The sequence below is a fragment of the Varroa jacobsoni genome, unplaced genomic scaffold (genome assembly GCF_002532875.2).
Source record: "Varroa jacobsoni isolate VJ856 unplaced genomic scaffold, vjacob_1.0 scaffold_437, whole genome shotgun sequence".
Lineage (NCBI taxonomy): Eukaryota > Metazoa > Arthropoda > Arachnida > Mesostigmata > Varroidae > Varroa > Varroa jacobsoni.
The window spans coordinates 251,068-270,679 of NW_019213339.1; the positions used below are offsets into that span (position 1 = coordinate 251,068).

General features: G+C 39.6%; 1 protein-coding gene and 1 long non-coding RNA gene across 2 annotated transcripts; both read right to left on the bottom strand.

The window, feature by feature from the left end:
* Nucleotides 1-6,408: 6,408 nt before the first annotated feature.
* Nucleotides 6,409-19,120, bottom strand: LOC147753497 (uncharacterized). Its single transcript, XM_086968327.1, has 4 exons — nucleotides 18,261-19,120; nucleotides 17,980-18,075; nucleotides 14,607-15,084; nucleotides 6,409-7,969 (listed from the first exon to the last, which is right to left on the bottom strand). Exons 1-4 carry the CDS (start codon nucleotides 18,443-18,445, stop codon nucleotides 7,607-7,609), a joined length of 1,122 nt encoding a protein of 373 aa, XP_086824453.1. The 5' UTR covers nucleotides 18,446-19,120; the 3' UTR covers nucleotides 6,409-7,606.
* On the bottom strand, nucleotides 10,102-14,601 carry LOC111260428 (uncharacterized). Its single transcript, XR_002680334.2, has 2 exons — nucleotides 12,728-14,601; nucleotides 10,102-12,268 (listed from the first exon to the last, which is right to left on the bottom strand). It is a non-coding gene; the product is annotated as an uncharacterized LOC111260428 (long non-coding RNA).
* Nucleotides 19,121-19,612: the final 492 nt, after the last annotated feature.

The following is a 19,612-nucleotide window of genomic DNA, read 5'->3' on the forward strand; positions in this document are numbered from 1 at the left end:
CACATGGCCACACATTGCGCACTTCGCATGGGATCGGCAAACGGAGCGCACGAAATAGCGCCACACTTCAGACCTGCCCGTTCCACTGAGGTCCCACTCGATTGCTTCAAGGGCCGCTGCATTCGAAGCGACATTGTACTCTACAACGTCGAGGTCCATTCTTTGCGCAATAAAACATTTGTGTGTTAATTCACTAAGCGATTGTCCGTTCGCTGCTACCCCCAGACATTCATGGTCAAACCGGTGATGATCGATGATTGATTTCATCGGTCGAATACTACTCGCAAGGCCCGATGGATGTGGCGATGTTGATATTCTATTGCTGCCTATGTTGTCGTCTGTGGTTCCCGCACTCGTTGTTATACCCGATAAGGCAACCGTAGTCCTGGTAATCGAAACGTTTGGCCCCTTGCCATTCGCTGGATGGGGCATCTGGAAAGGGCTAACAGCTCTTCCAGCCGCGTCGCTACGAATCCAGTCTGAAAGCAAGACAGCATGTCAGTATATGTTGAAATGAATAGGTTTTAATTATACTTTATTAGCAGATTCTATTCTCCTTATTGTTTGTATTGTAAAACTATGAGAAATACTTTACTAACGAGTTTATGAGGTTAGTTGAGTGAGCATATCTGGAACACCACTCTATCTAATAGCAGTCGTAGTGATACTGGCATCAACTTTGACATAACGTTTGAAGTTAAAATTAGAATCACCCCGGGTGGCTAGCTCTACGGTGAGCTCTTCCAAAAGAGAAGCATGCGTTCTACCTATTAGAACTAATCAAGAAACAATGGTTAATATTTAGGTATCCTACTTTATTCAAAGCTGAAGGTATAGAATACACTCAATGTTTCTATCCGTCATCAGCAATACATGATTGCGTTATATGGTCGACTATGACCAACAAAAGATGCTCACACACGATGTACTAAAAGTTCAAGCAATAAATTAAGTTAAGCCTGTTCCTATTCTGGGTAACCTGAACAGTAAATATAATTATGCTTCAGCTACTACTGGGACAATCGGAATTTTCCTTCCATTTCGTATAGGCCTCTGTAGCCAAATCCACCTGTAATGAAATACACATGTCAAAATCGTTGCTAGATTTACTTCGGGTTTTTGATTTTGTTAAAATGTTATATGTACAGGAATGATCAATCTACAAAACAGTGTTTTTAAGTGAATTCCTTTTTGCAGTTGTAATGAAGCTCGTCGTAGCTTCTAATAGGTTTCCAAAAGGATACAACATCTGAGATTTTAAGGTCTTTATAAGGTCTGTGTATTGATTCGTGGCACTAGACGTCCTCGTAACAGCGCGCAACACCGTTGAACGAACATAGCAAGTTACGATGAACGTAGATCTGTTGACATCTTGCCTAGAATTACTGTGTACATAGTAGTGGGTGACGCGCGAAAACATTTTAAATAAGAAAATAGTTTATTTTCTTTGATGTTGTACACGTGTGATTATTTACATAGCTATATAATATCTATCCGTTCGTTGTATGTACAGATAAAAGTCAAATGCTTTGGCAAGATAGCTTCAACGTTTATGCAAATTTGCCGTTTACGATACTAACAGCATTTACGTATCCCCAAATCGACATCTTGCACACTCAGGCGAAGAAGACACCGTGGCCAAAATCTCACAGAGGAAAAGGGAAGCTAGTCATATAGTTCAGGCGTAAAACACTGTTGACTCTAACGAAGCAGGTCAGAATTAGTCACTGTTCAGTGATGCCACGCTAGAATGCTCTACCCACAGAATTTACGGCTTTTTAACAAATACCTGTCTTATAGGCTGCGTACTAAGTTAAGAAAATGGTCCCCTATTGAATCTTGCAGTTAATGTAAACAGGTTTTTTATTGTATACCTGTTAAAAGAACAAGTAATACGCTAATTACAAGCGTATTTAGCTGTGCAATAGAGACAATCCGATACCGTTTTGAAAATTTTTACAATTCCATATTATAATACCATAGCATTTGTATATATTTCGAACATAATAACTACATGATTGTTCGAACGATTTTACTGACTAATAAGGGAATAACACGCTTCAATAAAAAGTCGTCGGTTAGTTAGATAACAGAGCTGAACGCTGGTTAACTGTTCCCCGACAAATACCACTGCAATACGCTACAACATGCTTGTAGCATAACCCTATTACAAGTATGTTGCGCAGCCAAATTCAATTTTATTTCAATAATAATAATAGTAGTAGTAGCATCTGCTACTACTTTAAGAGATGTAAAGCAAAGGCTCTAGAATTATCAAGAAACTTTACCCCAAACTGTGTATATTTCTATATATCGTTTGTTCTCTCTTAACGGGTACAGTTCAGCTATTTCCTAAATAACACATTGGAACACCTGTGTGCGATTGTTATGTATGTAGTGCACGGGTAGGTCTGCCGTGGTGGTGCTTATAATAACGTATAGACGGGATGATTTCTTCATACGTAAGTTCCGCCATAATTAGCATGAAATGCTCTTACTAGTTCGATACTTGTAGCATAAATTTAGATTTTACATAGTATTATAGCGATACTGTGCAGCCTAGAGCACTATCATGTACTTGAACAATGGCTGACTACTCTTATTTTTACCTCAAAAAAAAACCTTATATTTTAAACACGTTCAGGCCATTCAACAGCAGATACTTCCCTTGCTTATATCTCACATTCTATAGATGGAAGTTCCCTCCCTTTGAAATGAATGAAAACCATGAAACAGTTCTCTTTCGGTTGTATCACTGTTAACCTGCCTGCCGGTGTCAACAGGCATCCCTTGTCGTCCAGCATTAATCGAATGGTCCGATTTGGGGGAAAACTCGCCGCTCCAGGATGGTGTACCTTCCCATGCCGATGCAGGCTGGAGTGGGTAGCTGATCGATAGCGGCACAGTATGCATCTAAATGGTTTTTCACCCGTGTGACGCGAGTCACGGGTCATTTCTCTGCGAATCGCCGCCCGCAGAAGCTGCAGGCAAAAAGCCGTTTTCCAGTGTGAACACAGATGTGCCATGCTATAGGCTCACCTACATCGAGGAACTGGCCTGAATTAGTGAAGACAATAGGAAGCAAGCTTTAATTCATTCTCTATAAGAAGAAATATGATGGCAATTTAATTTACCACCAGAAGTCCCCGTGCTTTCCAAGACGAAAACGTTTCTTTGCGGATACATGTTATCGGTATTTGCCAATGTTTGGCATTGTCGCGCAATTTGATCTCCCACTCAAATGAAGTTCATCACCATAGCGCTTATCTGACGTGACGTCACGTACGAAGAAAGCAGGCATCGCATCGGTGTCCTTGGAACTCTTGGCTACCAGCTAATCCCTTGCTCTAGGTGGTCCCCCCTGTTTATTGTGAAAGAATCCTGAATGGCGTAATACTGCCTCTCATTAAATTCTCCACAGCGTCATCTGAAATGACGATTAAGCCGAGAGATTCGAATCTAGGAAATAAACGCGCATCGCCATAGCCAATAAGTGAGGGCCGGTGATGAAAGGTAATACTACGCGGATCAAATCTTCAGTAGATAGTTCATGACAAAGTTAAGTCGATAAGTAAACCGGATCTATCTGATTCTGCAAATGTTTGCCAAAAGTACTATATCAGCACGGGTTAAATATTTAGGTACTGGAGATCGCTTTTTGCTCTTGGAGGCCGTGAACGAAATGTGCAAGCGAGGACTCGCTGAAATCAGTCGAGCTTGTCACACGAACGATGCTTTTGATAAGATACGAATTTAGTTTGCATCATAGATCAAATACAAATAAATTTAATGTATATCGTCTTTGTTTTCATTAATAAAGGGCATAGTGCTGTAATGATAATGACATGACCATGTTGTAAAGAAACAGCAATGTTTTTATACGAAAAAAAAAAAGAGATTTTATTTGGTTTAGCAAAACTTAACTACATTGGGTATACACTAATTACAAGGCTATTTTCTTGTCAAAACGCGTTAGCTAAAACTATTGGGTTAGCAATAAAGACATGTTTTAGTGGTTATTATATGTAAACAATTAAATATTTTGATTTTATAAATCCTTCCTGTACTGTGCAGATAGATAGTAATATAATGTATCATAGGAATTAACTCGAATACACATTTACAGGATATGTAAGCCTTTGAACTCCGCGACTATTTTTCAGTCGCCTCAAGTCAGTACGACGCATGACCATAGGTTTTTTCAAACAGAAAAATTTTAAACTGTGTATAATAGTTTCAAGGCAAGTGTTTAATTATACCAGAATGAGGCCCGGCGGGTAATACCAGATGCTGTAACACAAGTAACGTGAAGGCCCCCGAGCGGCTCTCCGAAAGCAAATCAATCTTGGCTTCGTATGGCTATATGTAATATGTAAAACGGTAATTGGCTACTCCTGTATTTTGGATGACGTTGAGCAAATCCGTTTTCCTGCAGCTTCAGGATATCGCCACTGCGAGCAGATAGATGCAACCATTCTACATACCAAAACATACAATGGCGCATAATTTTTCATAGATGACGCTACCGATATTTACAGGATTGCCCTTGATATCTCGACTAGATACGAAAGTTTGAAATCTTTGTGGAAGCTTATAGCTATAGTTATTCTGCAATGTTCGCACTACATTAGATCTACTGTAAAAACCTACTGTTAAAAAAATAAAAGTTAAGAAACCTTGCTCTAAAAGAACGCACAGATAAAGCGGTAGTTGCCATATATCTTGTGTTTAATTTGGCAACGTAAGACTTTCATGTTAAACTGTGATGAAATGGGTATTGCACTGTAAAAGGACACGAGAACGTTCTTTTAAAATAAAGATTCTTTACTTTTTGCCGATTTTATTTGTTCCAAGGTTACGTATACATCCTTGCTAGCCTGCGTATCATTGCAAACATTCTAAACATTTCATTTCCTTGAATAGAAATTAACCAGTTTCTTTTTCAGTCCAAAAATGGGTATCGTATTGATTTCATATATATATATATATATACTTTGGCTAGTCAAAGACCTGTTTCACCGAACCGGGACACCCAATCTCTGACCCTGAAAATGGTGAAGCTCTAGCCTCATCAGTAGTTTCAGACATTTTTAAATTGTTCGCTTTTTAAACAGCTCCTTATACAGAGCTCATTAGATAAGAGCCGGAGATGCGTACGTTTCAGAACACTGAAAGGGACCGTAAAATCTGTCCGGCTAGAGCAAATCATGTTACGTAGACAAATACTTATACAAATAGCTTTATTTTTGGTGTTTAGCTGACAAGCAAAATCAATGGCACAGGTTGTTTTAACATGTGTGGGACTTTGGCATCTTTCATACGCTCGTTCGCTCGCTAGCTAATTTAAAGTTCCGTTTGGCCTAGGTTAGCTACATATTAGGAAAACGGGTAATGTAATAACACTGAATAATAGCCTGCAATGCATTACTGATTTTGCCATATTCCGTAGCCTGTAGCTTTGTGGCTATTGCACCTGAACACCTATGCGAACTGTTCGTAGATTCATAAGACATTGACGCGGCGCGGTCAAGTGATGCGAACCAGACTAGTCTTATGTACGGTGCGGACGTGTCTCTGAAGTTTACTCATTTGCCGAAATGAATAGCCACAGTGGGGACAAGGAAATGGTCGAGCTCCAGTGTGGATTCGTACGTGGTCAACCATATGTTGTCGGTTCCGACTTCCGTAAGTGCACGGGGGTATACCACAACGGTATTCGGACTCTCCTCGAAAGAACAGCGGTTCCTCGGCTTCAGAACGATTGCCAGCCACGTAATCGATAAAACCGTTTAACGTTGGGTGTAGACCGCTGCCGGTGACAGCGTAGAATAAATAGGGGTCTGAAAATTGTAATAGCTTCAATTTTCACTATATTTTATAACAAATATTTGATCACAAACAAATGTAGTTCACAAAAAAGAAGCGAGAAGCATATAATATATATAGAAGAATACTAATCACTAGAATAGAATTATGATTGTTAATGAAAATAAAGCTATAATTAGATAAAATGCAGAAATTAGTAAGATAGATGAGTGATTAGCAATTCATTGGCGGGGTAACGACAAATCATTTGGCGGACTGCGTGATACCTAAACTACACACGCAGCGGTAGTAACTTAACGAAGCTTAACTAAAATTGAATGTATTTCATCTTAGAGAACCCATACACACAATAGAATGTTTAAAATAAACTTGTATGAAACTTAGAAAACCTTCGTGCCAATGCATGATCTTATTTATGTACGTCGCGATGAACGATGGGTTGCCGTGCACCATCTGCGAAATTCGTCTGCCTGAAAGCATAGTTTATTATTAGTTGATTGATAAGAAAAGCTTATCTATCATATGGAGTGTTGATTGGAAGTAAATTCAAATTGGAATAGCTCAAAAGTGAATACGCCAAACTTTCAAAATCAACCAGGTCCAATATAGATATATATTTCGCTCTCTTCTATATTACAATGCGCCCTGTAACGGGCCGGATTTATTATGTTCATTTAATATCGTACATGCTTATCTGTATACATTAGTGCATACGGTAAATTTCATATAGTTGTAATTCTATTGTATACAACGAAAAACGTTTGTACAAAGATGCAATATAATCGACAAATTGCTTGCTTTTTTTTGTTTTTCTATTTGCGAACCCCAGTTGCCACACAGGTTTGATTCTAAGGCATGGCTACAATAGGTTAGTATGTAGTATCGAATGAAAGATGTGTTGTGGGTCTGACCTATGATTTTCATTGCACTGTTCTTTGCTACTAATAGTACCCCAATATTGAGGACTTTATACATCGGCAATAGATGCTCGAGTACGACAACGACGACATGCCGAAAATCGGTCTGCCGGACTCGTTTGCAGCTGTCCTGTGGCTGGAATACAACAATTAGTGCACGCATGCATGTACAACTCTATACACAAACAATCCAAAACAATAAGAGACCATGGCAAAAGGTGTTCTAGTAAGAAGGATACCGCTCGTCGCTGGACTATTCTCAAGAATACGCCCAGCTTTTTGATGTATGGCATCGGTAATTGTTGAAGTTCTCCTTGCGGCTGTTTCCAATTAGAGGCTAAAACGGGTCCAATAAACGCATTGCCCCTACATAGAAACCATCTTCTGAGATAGATTATATTTTGCCTTTAATAAAGTGAAATGTACTGTTCCTGAACGTCCGCATCGGGCGAACCTTTTAACTTTTCAAAAAAAAAAAAAAGATTTTAATTTTAGTCTTTTCCAAGTGTATTTTCTTTTATAATCTGGTTTTACCGATATGGGAATTAGTTTCGGCTATAGATTAATGCCAGCAGTTTGATAAGCCACTGTTACTTGGTCTCAAAACACAAATATGTTTGTTTAACCTCCGAAGCCTCGGCAGATCTTCGCGTTGAAGACGAGGACGGCTATGAAGGGCATTTTACAAACGGTCCTATCTAGGTACAACAAGATTTGCGCCTGTCATTGCGCTACTTGAAGAAATCGACGTCGCAGCAGGTCGAATTCAAAATGTAGGCTTATTGCTTTCTGACGCTCACTCTGGAAGCTGATCGGACTCTCCTACCATCTCAGCTTGTGTCAGTTGACATTTACTTGAGGCTTCATTTTCTCGAACTTCGCGTTTCGGGCTGCAACTTTAGGCAGTGTAGTCGGTGAACATTACGGATGTGCCAGGTCAACATGCTTTTCGTGCGGAAATTCTTACCACACATCACACAGCCAAAGGGTTTAGCTCCAGTATGGGTGCGTACGTGGTCAGTCATGTGCAGCCGCTTCTTTGACACGTACATGCAGAGAAAACAACGAAACTGGGCGCCAACTCGATAGAATAGTTCCTCTTCGGGCGAAGCCGACCAGCTGCACGAAGAGGCTTCCGGGGGAACGTTGCTGACCACAGATTCAAGAGATGCTACAGATTCGAGAAATGTCGATGTCACGGCGGTCGTTTCCACTGTTGGAAGAAATAAATCAACAATGAGATCAAACAATTAAATCAAGGCTCAGCGTAGGAGCGCTTCGAGCCGTCATGTCCTAAAAAGTAGCTGACGATATAAATTAGAATTTCGATTTTAGTAACTTTTTTCGACTTTTTTTTATTAAACAAAAAAAAAAACGAAGCATCAAATGTTTATGATTGATAGTTAGGATATATCGTTTACCGTTGGTGCCGATAAGACCGATTCAAGTATCAAGGTACAATTTAATAAATGAAAACATAAAAGACAAGTAGCTTGCACTAGGTATAGTTCACGAAGGTGTTCCCTATCCTGACGGTCAACAAATGCAGAAGCTCTTTATCTGGTGGTGCTTTTTGGTTCGTGTTGAACAACTGTAGTGCGTACCATATTTAATGAGAGCAGACAAAGGTTAGTCAGAATCAATGCGACATATACACAGAACTATGTCGTTTCAGCCTTTTTCAGATCGTTACGAGCGCGTCAACGTTTCGCACAGATATACGCCATAGCAGTCGTTAATGCATACCGTTACCCCCAATGCATGCATTCATAGTCGGCGACGTAAACTAGCGGATTTTTCCCGTCCATGCCACCAAACACGACGTTCATACGCGCTCCACTTACGCTTACGGAAAAGCTGAGCGTATTCTGTTTTTATTGAAACTATCTATCTGCAAACGGGTGAAACTTGGGTTCCCACTTAAGTTCTATTGGATCTTCCTGCAATAACCATTCTTGGGTCCGCTTTTAGCGCTCTGCGTAGTAGAGAGCAAAGACACGATGGACGTAAACATTAATTGAGAAGCTGCTGATCTCTATGAACAATTAGCAAGACTCATCAATTTACGGCGCTATTTATTCTGTACACGGAAAACACTTTAGATAAAAATAACAGCTGAAGCAATATATTCTTTGAAGTTACATGCAACAGTGTGACATGTACAAGGAAGCTGTAAGAGAATCGCTCCCGGAACAACTTTGTCAAGACCATAACAGATAGAATTATCTCACAGAGTAGCGGTATATATCCGTCCTTTCCCTTCTATACGTATATTTACTTTTTATACGTTTGAAAATCTCGCCAGATTTGTATACATCTATAGATCTAGCGATACATATAATGTTGGAAACAAGTTTCTAAAATCGATGCTCGACTTGACTCCTATTTGAAGGTCGACAGGCTGGGTAGCATCGAAGCTTACGGTGTCTTAAATTTTATTCGTCGATCGGCGTAATTCGAAGCACAGCGTCTAGTTGAACAGGTACTATTCATTTGATTGATACTATCACCAAATATGTTATTCAATAATCGCTTGGAGCACATCTTCTGAACGGATACCCTAATATCAACATGCTAAGTTGTCGCCGTCGTTCCCGGTGACCGAGACTGCCGAATCTGTAACGGTCACACAACAATTAGTTCGAGTTCGTTTGACGCATATCATAAATATTATCGCAGGGGTTTCTACAATGTCTATGGAAAATGATCGTCACCGGACAGTGTTATATACTGATAATCTATGCTGTAACAGCAGCAAGCAGTCTATTCGACCGACCAACAATGATCGACGTGAAGTATGATCACCAATTCTAAACTTAGAAACTCGGTCAAAGTTAAAGGTTAAAGAATCGAGCCGACAGGTTAATAGGCGATTGTGAAGCATCAAGCTTTAGCGGTCTAGCCACAATCTCGACACAAGACGGCCTGAAGCAAAAGGATCTATACGGTCCCACACACTACCGAAGATTTTCACCTGTGGTCTTCACCTCCGTAATCCCGAAGGAGTCTGACAACGAGCAAATCTAGCTAGCTGACTAGCTGTTGTTCTTAGTGGTAGGAAACAATAAACAACGGCCAGAAATAAAAGGATGATTTTTAATGAAATTAAGCTCAAATACGCTATTAATTGCGCTGTTCATAAATATAAACGGGGGGATTTATCATATCCTGCTCAGTTTCAGTCGGCGACACGTTTCCAAACTGCGAACACTCTGTGATCCTCAAAATAACTAGTTTCATCATTAAAACATTTTTAAACAGAATTTTTTTGATGGGTTCAGAATAATAATTACACGCAAGCCATTTTTAGGTGGCACACGAACACAGATAAGCTTCAATAACAAATACTCAGGAACGGTTTCTTGTTTGTCGATATTTATTGACGTACAACTTCCTGAAGACCAACGACGGCCTCGGATCTATTAGCGATTCTTTCATGACGATGATTTAAGACCATAAATCATTACCAAGCAAAGGATTAAAAATATGACAATACTATATTTGTGTAAAATACTTGTTTTATTTGAATAGTGTCAGTATATTATCTGTAATAATAATAATAGTATTTTGTAATCGCTAGCCTAGATAATTGGGATGCACAGAAATTTTCCTTTTTGTCTGCTGTCATTCATACCCTTCGTATTGTAGAGCACATCGTTCTATCAGTTCATATCTGTGTTTCTAGATTGAGTCAGGCGAATCTGCACGAGTTTGATCGCGAGTAATGGTAGCATCATTAAAATTAAGAATCGTAAGAATAACAACGATCATCATATGAGAAAATCATTACAAAAAATCCTGGCCCATCCGCGACATAGATGGCGGTGTCAGCTATATCTCGCTACGTAAATGGGCGACATACTTTTTGTCTCGCTTTCATATATGCGTGTGTGTGTGTGTGTGTGTGTGTCTGTCGTGTGTGTCGTGTGTGTGTGTGTGTGTGTGTGAGTGTGGGCGTGCGTGGCTGTGTGTCATTTTTTTCGTCATAGTACGTACAGAAATAAGCAAGTTCCATAATCCACTGTGATTTACAATGTCACAGCTCATATATCTAATACTCAAGTGAAAACACTACCATCGGTTTGTCGATAATATCAGTTCTATCATATGCCAATATTTATATATGGATCTAATCTTACAAATCTATTATCTATAATATGGGAAGATTTTTTTGATTCAGCAAAATAGTCCGATTCTTCCTTTCAGTTCGTAATGGTATCTAGTAATAGCATTACTTTACTTATTCCACTTCCTCTATCTAATTTCCATGAATAACATACACTTGGAGACAGCCGGCTCAAGGTGTTCCGTTCTAATTACCGTCTATCTAAGATCAAGCAGTTTCCCAAACACTCGCTGTGAGTCTCATCTTTCGTACAATAGGAAATAGCGAGCTACAGACAATCGGAAATCGACCGGGCTCGTTTAGCGAACGAACAGTCCCCGTCCGCGATTCATAGGCACCAAAGCGGTAGGGACGCCTACGTGTACGATCGACTTCAGCAAAGGCAAACTCGAACTTCAGCAAACACCCCTACGCAGCCCCCTTTCTCTCACTCTGTTTAACGTCAGTTAACCTTTTTTAAAAGCAATCTTTTCCATCGAACATGTCCTGCTACACGTAGCCACGCATGGTTCACCGACCATGCCAACACTACATATGGGACTGCACTTCGACTTCATTGGTACAGGACTCGAGCGATGAAAGACTATTTGCCCCCGGGCACGCAGATGTGCCCCCTTGACGTGGTGGGCTCGCCCCTTGCGATCCTGTCGTCCAAAGCCTCCGCCACGCGCAGCTATGCTGCGATCAGCAAAGAGGAATCGTCATAGAATCAACATGTTGTAAGCGACCGGCTGATCTGATGGCGTATGATCGACTATAGTTTTCGATTCGTATTTGTCAACCGTTCGTTTAGACATTACTAGCTCGGTACACCGTTTTCGGCTGCCAAACCTTTCTGGCATACTGTAGTGTTTTTCTTTTTTTTTTTTTTATAAGAAATTTTTCGATTCGTTCATTTTTTAATATCGTCCCACCACCACCACCACGACAGCTGTTGTCAAATCGTTCTAACCCAATGCACCATCACTACAAGAACGTTCTTGTAAGCAGCATGTAGAATCAACATGAATTGAATATTTCACTCAGTGACATGATTCACCTAGCCGTTGCTCTACGTTATTATTGCAACACTTTCATTATATACCATTCAGTGATTAATATATCGTCGTGATAATACAATATCATTTCGCCTTCGCTATTATTGCACAAGAGCTATAATGGTAATACTATTTAAATTAATACTTTCTAGTTGTTGTCATTTTTTAATAGTTTCATAAATCACCAACGGAAGGGCTTCACTCAAGAAATCTGTCATAGCAATAGTGTCATAAAGGCAGACAAGTGACTTCCCGATGAAGTACTCTGCTGAGTCGCGCCCCCCGAAAATTGGACTGCTTGCGCCGTAACGTTCGGAAGAATCAAAAATAGTAGTTGCGGTAATTTTGTTTATGACGACCTTCTGAAACGAAAATAGATAAAATCTCTTAAATACGAAGTGCGCTCATCAGTATGATGCTCTATAACGTCATCGAACAAGAAGCCGCATTGAATCTACTCTACGGTTATCCCCTTCAAGTCACGTCCTCCGTTGTCACTTACTCGCGTCCCATATAGACTGACTGTCAGACTGGTTCGAAGTTTAGCAGAAGCTAGTAGCTAACGGTAAATCTGTTAGCCAATTTGTAGAATAGCGTGCGTCGACATGTCTAGCCTATTACTAGGCGCGATACATAATCAAGCATCGATTCGCAAACCTTTGCCGCGTTCCTCTTCCATCTCGCCAACAAGTTCCGACCCATATCAAAACTTAGAGCAACTCCCAATGAACGGAATGCAAAAAATACTAGATATAGAAGAAATAACGAACGCATACAACCCCTAAAAGACTTTAAAAAGCAGAAAGGATAAACATACACACCATGAATATAACCTTAGATAAGCATTGTCCTGGCAAGTTCCTACTATTCCTTTCCTCGACAACCATTAACTCCACACCGACATGCACTTACGACCTCTGCTGATCCATCCACCCGATAACAACGAATACACTCGAAAAAGAAAGAGACACTCTACGCGAAAGCCGTCGTGATTCGTTCTCCCTTCTTTACCGAGTGAGCCCTTCCTTGAAAGCAACGACTTTCACAAACATTCACTGACGACAAACCGCCTATCTATAATTAATAATAGTCATTGGTCAGCGTAAAATAATACAATCAATAGCACTGCAGTCATAATACTATACTCAAAGAGATATTAATGCACACAAGTTTGTTTGAGACCATCTCCATCTTTAGTAACATTGTTGTGTATTCAACTTTGTCAATATATATATATATATATATACATATATATATATATGTACATATATATATATATATATATGTATGTATAATATTTATATGTACATATGTTCACCAAGTCGTTTATCTGGATTGCGTCTCGTCTCCTCCGCATCGTAACCCATCGTCTGGGTATGTCTCTTCATTTATTCCTTGTACTGCAGTCTAGGTAATTTGTCTCTCGTGTTACTACGCCCGTACCAGAGGACATTTTCCTGTCTGAATTCTCGTTGTCGCATAATTTCATCTGGTACAGGTAGATAATTAAACCCATCTGACTGGTGCTTCCCGTCCATATCCTACATGTTTCTCTCGATTTCTTCTGCTAGTCAAATTATTCGTTGTTTTGCTTCGCGCCAATACGATCAAAGCAAATATCTTGTGTATTGCAAAATAGTACTCTTAGCAAAGCCGCGAAAACAGCTCTCGCACCCGCACCCTGATTCACCATCGTTGATTGCTCATTGATAAGTCACTCTACCTTATCTCGTTCACCATTGCGTCGTCATTGGTTAAGTGATCAATCATTTTCTAGATTACCTAAAGAATATTGCTATATCATTTTTGCGTAAGTAAGGTGTCGCGGTCCTCCACTGCTTGGACCGAACCTGTGACACCTATTACAACACAACCTAGGCCAGCAGTCGGCTAATCGATTTCATACATTCAGTTCTATCGAGCCCGCCATAATAACACTATCAATAACGTTATTTTCACTTTTGGTAAGATAAGCTTATCTTAATCGTTGTCTTAATTTACCTACTCGTACCATTGCAGATATTGGCCAGCGTTAGCTCGGCGCGTTGTAAATACAGTGTAGTCTATTGTTCCTGTTAATAAATGAATATTTGTAATCATACAGTTAATAATGTACGCTACGAGCCACCTTTCACGAATTTTGTCTTGTTCGTGTATTGTCGAAATCCTTCCGTTGCAATTCGTTGATGACATCTCATTTCGGTAGATGTTCAGCGTGCAAACATATTAAAAAATCATAACCCCCGCCCTATCCGAAAACCCTGTCCACGAATGTTCAAAGGCCCTTTTGCACCAACAAATATCTAAAAAGCAAAAGAAGCAGTATGAAGAAAATTTTCAAATTTATACATTTACGCTTTGCGAATTAAAAGACTTCCTTCCTTCCTTCCTTATGTACCAATGAAAATCGTAGTGACAATATGAAAACGAGCATAAAAAACAAGGCGTCCCTTTGTCACCGTTGTTCTATTCAAGATCAGAAAATTTACCAGGATAGGAAATCAATAATAATAATAATAGTAATAACAACAATAATAGTAATAGTCGGTCTATAGGCCCGTGGCTGTTGCTATGACGACATCACAGTATGTGTAGTTGCAAATTGCTAAACCTTTTTTTGGCCGTGTAGGTCTGGCTAGTTCTCCCTACGGAAGGTACAGTGAGAAAAGGACGGACGCATCTCATCGAAGCTATTTAATTATACCAAAGAAGCGCCGGCGTATCGGCGCTCACAGGCATCTTGTGAGTGAGCTTCAAATGGCGTGTGAGAATGCTTTTCTGCGAAAAGGATTTGCCGCAAAGGGTACACTTAAAGGGCTTTTCCCCAGTATGTGTCCGTACGTGGCAAGTCATATGTCCTCGTTGGGGACTCGTGTACGGACAGTATTTGCACGAGTGCATCCTATTAACAGGGTCGTACGAGTAGTGGTCGGCGTCCTCAAACGACGGGAGAATCGAATCGACTGACTCTTCGTCGACAACGCGGAAATGTGGTGAAAGTTCATATTTTCGATTGGATGATTTTCGCGACCGTTCAGGCGGACTCTCGTCACCAAGGCGGAAAAAACCAAGATTCGACGAGGACGAGGACACTGGAATTGAACACGGAAGTCGCAAGTTGAACAAACGAGACAAAAATAAAATACACAGTAACTTAACACATACATGAATAACGCATTAACAAAATCTAAAATAGACCCGGTAATAAACCAAAAATAAAAATAAGAAAAATTTTATATACAGTATATATATAGGAGAGGGAATACACAAAATGACAATTGCTAAATGAAAAAAATAATGAGAAATGAAAAAAGCGGCGAACCGAATAGAATACAGGGGATGAAAAAATGGCAAGCATTTATTAGCAAATAACTGGAGACGGAATATAATCAAAATGTATCGGATATATGTGGAGCTGGGGGACCCAAGCCAGCGATCCAAGTGAAACCACAGATTCAATCTAATTGTCCATGCGATACAGGATCCTTCTACGTTGACATCGTTTTACTAGAACACAGCTGTAGAAAGAAACTGCTTCTGAAAGAAGACAACTTTGGTTAGTTAGGTAGCGAAAATGGATTCTGTCACTTCGGTTCTATTTGTCAATTTATTGAGCGTACGCTGCTTTGATTTAAAATAGGACGAAGCGCTGCTTCGAAAATCTATAATATTTATGCACTTCACTTAAAACATATGGTCCATAGTTTTTATACGACTTTTATTTCATCATTTTACATACACTTGCATACTATGTATATATACATACATGAACATAGTGTGTTTATTGTATACAATTAAAGTGTTTATTATCGTTTTTATATTACTCTGGCTTGTGACTTTTACTTTGGTTTGATGCTGATATCACTAAGGTTGACATTCACGTAAATTAGATACTCGAATGATAAAAATAAAGGATAAGTTAATTTGCTATTCAGTAGCATATTTTGTTAACAAATTGCAGTCTAGATCATCATATCACTCTAATAATATTCGTGTGTCGCATAGAGCGTCGCATCGTACGACAGCAAAAAACGAGAACAGATAAAGGAAGAGTTTTTGGCTCTCTGACTACCATTTCACCCTCTGGCACATGTATGGTCAATCCGATAACGAGGATTAGAGGTATGAAATAAAGATTAGAAAGTACTCGAAACAGGCCAAACGTAGACGGTTCAGGAAGCCGTCGTCTGCACAATCGTCTCGCTTCTTTGTTGAATGACAGTGCCAAAAATAGGGTGACTTAAGAGAGAAGACACGTATGAACTCTTAAGATATGAGATTGCACATTCGTTTCGTTTACCATCACGATTATCGTCACCATTAGCATAACTATCAGGGTCGTTTCGTATATTAAACATCATCACGAAAATCCTACCTTCTACTGTGTATAATCTAAAACATAGCAAAAGATGTTTGTTAAGTCATGAATTACATGTATATATATATATATATATATATATATAAAAATCTCTGTGTGTGTATATATATGTAAATCTTATCCCTTTTGTGATCTCCTCGTTATGACTTCGTCAGCCTTTGTTCTTCTCCACCATCAACCCAGCCTCCTTTCTCTTTTCCATTTGTAACCTTCGGACTTTCAATGTTATTATATGATAATACTTATATTGTTTCACTCACAGATGGATGTAGCATCCACGACTAGAGTTATTAGAAAATGGTACAGATGAGCGGAGGTAGAACATTACATTAGACGTATGCTCAGACCTTCCGCTTGAATACTTCAATAAATAAATAAAAGTTGTGCTAGATAAAAGTAACTCTTAAAGTAATAATAACGAAACGTACATTTTCAAACTTAAATAAAAACATGTCTTAGAATTATTATGCGACCTTAGCCACCGAAGTGGCTGGTATATCTGTACGTAATTAAGATACTTTCCTACAACCGCGATAAACGCAAATCTACATAACGATTTTTTCAAGTACAAAAAATACACCGAGCAGCTATTACATTACAAAATGTTCAAGCGAAAAGGAGATTTCCTCAAATTTACTTCGAAATCGTGCGCCGTGCACGATTCACGTCATCATAAGGGTATCACTCGGACAAGTAAACATACTGTAAATTCCAGTTTAGCATAGAATTCGCTCTACAAATGAGCATGTAGCGTAACACTTTTCTAGGAGACATACACGTACACACTTACAGACGTACAATAATTGCAATTGTTTTTCAACTTAACATACGCGGTAAACACACGTATTCCACTTCTGTTTAACTAAGAATTGCTCTCGTTTTTAGAAAAAATTGTATTACATTTCCTTTGTTGCTTTCATTCATACTACTATGTACAAGTTCCAAAGTCCAAAATCGTTCTGTCGTTGCTTGATCGTTAGACTTTCATTCGCCACCCCCCCGCCCCCCGCCCCATAAGCTATAAATCCCTTTAGTTTTCAAGAGCTATGCGCCCACCCACTCACCATATAGACAAACTCTTATTACACAGTTACATTCAGCACTTCTCTATGCCAATCTATCATATGGGTAGATCAAAATATAACGCGAATTCCTATGTATACGCACACAGGACACTATACGCACATACAAGCACAGGCGTTCGATGGCAACGTGTTCCGATCAGTACATGCTATTTGGTTTGCATTTTGTATATATATATATATATATATATATATATATTTGCAGTAGTTAGAATAAATATATATTTTTCATGTCACCAGCACATAACACGTAGTGGGGTACAGGCTGCAGGATCGGTCACACTGCTGATGTATAATAACATCGATCTAATAATGGTGAGGACGTAGGTAAAGCGCGGTGTTTACTCCGCATTCAGCAGCCATATGTACCATTTTCTCGGCCACGTACATAGAGGCAAAAACACTTACAAGTGGCTGTTTCTAAAACGATATATTATTATTGTGCTGCCGATGAGGTCTAATCGTTTGCATTGAATGATGAACATTTTGACGAATGTCCGTCTTTAAAATCTTACAGCCGATAAAAGAAACTTAATTATCTTACCAAACGGGCTCTCTCTTGTGCGTGAGCGTTTGATCTATAAAAACACAGTGTCGATGAGAATGGACTCACCTAAGTTTCAGTGAATTACTGTTTTCTCTGTTTTGTATCGCCTTATCCTGGCGTCCGCCACAAACAGATACATCTATCAGCGATATGATCTTGTAGCTGTGATAAAAAGAAAATTTAACCAAGTCCTATACATTACAGACATAATCGTTGTTGTTAGTCGTTGCCGCTACAATTACCATTTTACTGGCAGTCCCGTATCTTCGCTGGTCAGGCCATTGTAAGAAGTAGATTCATATTAACATAGGCTTATTTGTAGCTCAACACTAGGCCAACCCTAGAACGACATAAAGTCTTCGAAACGCCCATGGCGCTTGACGTTCTGATGCACTTCCCGAAAGTGTCGATAAAGGATCCCACGCTGCGCGAATGCCCTCCCGCACGCGCCACATTCGAACGGCTTCTCGCCTGTGTGCCTCCGAACATGTGTTTCCATACTGCCCTTTACCGCTGTGCTGTAGTGACACATCGTGCATCGATAGACCCGACGTTGCTCCGAATGCAGGTCGGGATTCTCTTCAATGGCTACGGGGAAATTGATATCTCGCGGAGGCCTGCCACGCCGTGTCAGCAAATAACTACCTGTGAGGGGACGCCGACGTCAAGGCAAGCAAACGAGATACACACAGAGCGCGAATACCGCAAAAGGAACAAATTGATAGATGCTATCTTTGATCAATAAATGTGCTAACTATCAGTTGGAAATCGTAAGGGTAGTTTTCTTTCGACATGCAGACTTACCTACAATGTTTGGACAAGCGAGTAATAAAGATTACTTAAAAATTGTTGGATCATGTCTTCGCATTGTATTACGCGCTATTAGGTCCGCGCCCTCGATTAGCTTTACCTGCGAATTTGTAGGGAGTTTAGTATTGAAGGGATAGGGATCGTCTTGCCGGCGCACTTATATAGTTATATATAGACAGTGGGACAGAATGTGGGATTCTGAATTGGATTAACTAAATAAAAAGTAAAGCTAAAACAGTAGGTTGTCCGGAGAAGCTCGGAAAATCTGAATGACTCGTAAATCATATATGGCAATTTTCATTACTATTCATCAATTAATGAATATGAAGGATGATGTATAGTAAATTCTCATTACACCTTGTTTCAGAGGGCAGGATACACTACGCCGCCAAACACGTTCTTTAAGGCATCCAAGCTATTGAAATTATGAGAATTTCAATACAAAGGCTTTCCATTTTTTCGAGGCGATCTTTTTCAGCCAGTACTTTTCTGTTAAACCCGACAAACTAACTCATGTCTTATTTGTGGCAACGGTGTGCTTCAGGCGCGTGTGTCGCTGGTAAAAGTTGTCCCTATAACACAGTGCATTTGTGTTCTTTTAGAAAATGCCTCTTCACTGTTTCCATTAGGATTTTATAATAACTGTTTTGACGAGTGTCTAATTTAGCTGACGCTCAAAATCTTCCGTGATTGCAGTAACTCGATTTTTCATTAAGGTCCGTAGGTATCGCCATTATTTCTGTGGTCCTTCATGAGATGACTGCACCAGTCGCTAACTGTTATCTCGCTGAGCTTCTTCTTCACCAGTATTTTATGCCACCCTTACTATCGAAAAATAGAACCTTAACAGGTTAACTTAAACGATATTTTTACCTATGTATTCTCTAAT

Bases quoted from the DNA above. Each gene is read 5' to 3' on its own strand.
- LOC147753497 (XM_086968327.1), bottom strand. From the start codon at position 18,445: ATGTGTCACTACAGCACAGCGGTAAAGGGCAGTATGGAAACACATGTT. The intron at 15,085-17,979 runs GTGAGTCCATTC...TAGATTTTGTTA, and splicing joins AGTAATTCACTGAAACTTAG to ATGCGTTATTCATGTATGTG. The intron at 7,970-14,606 runs AATTAAATAGCT...ATTGTTGATTTA, and splicing joins CGCCGGCGCTTCTTTGGTAT to TTTCTTCCAACAGTGGAAAC.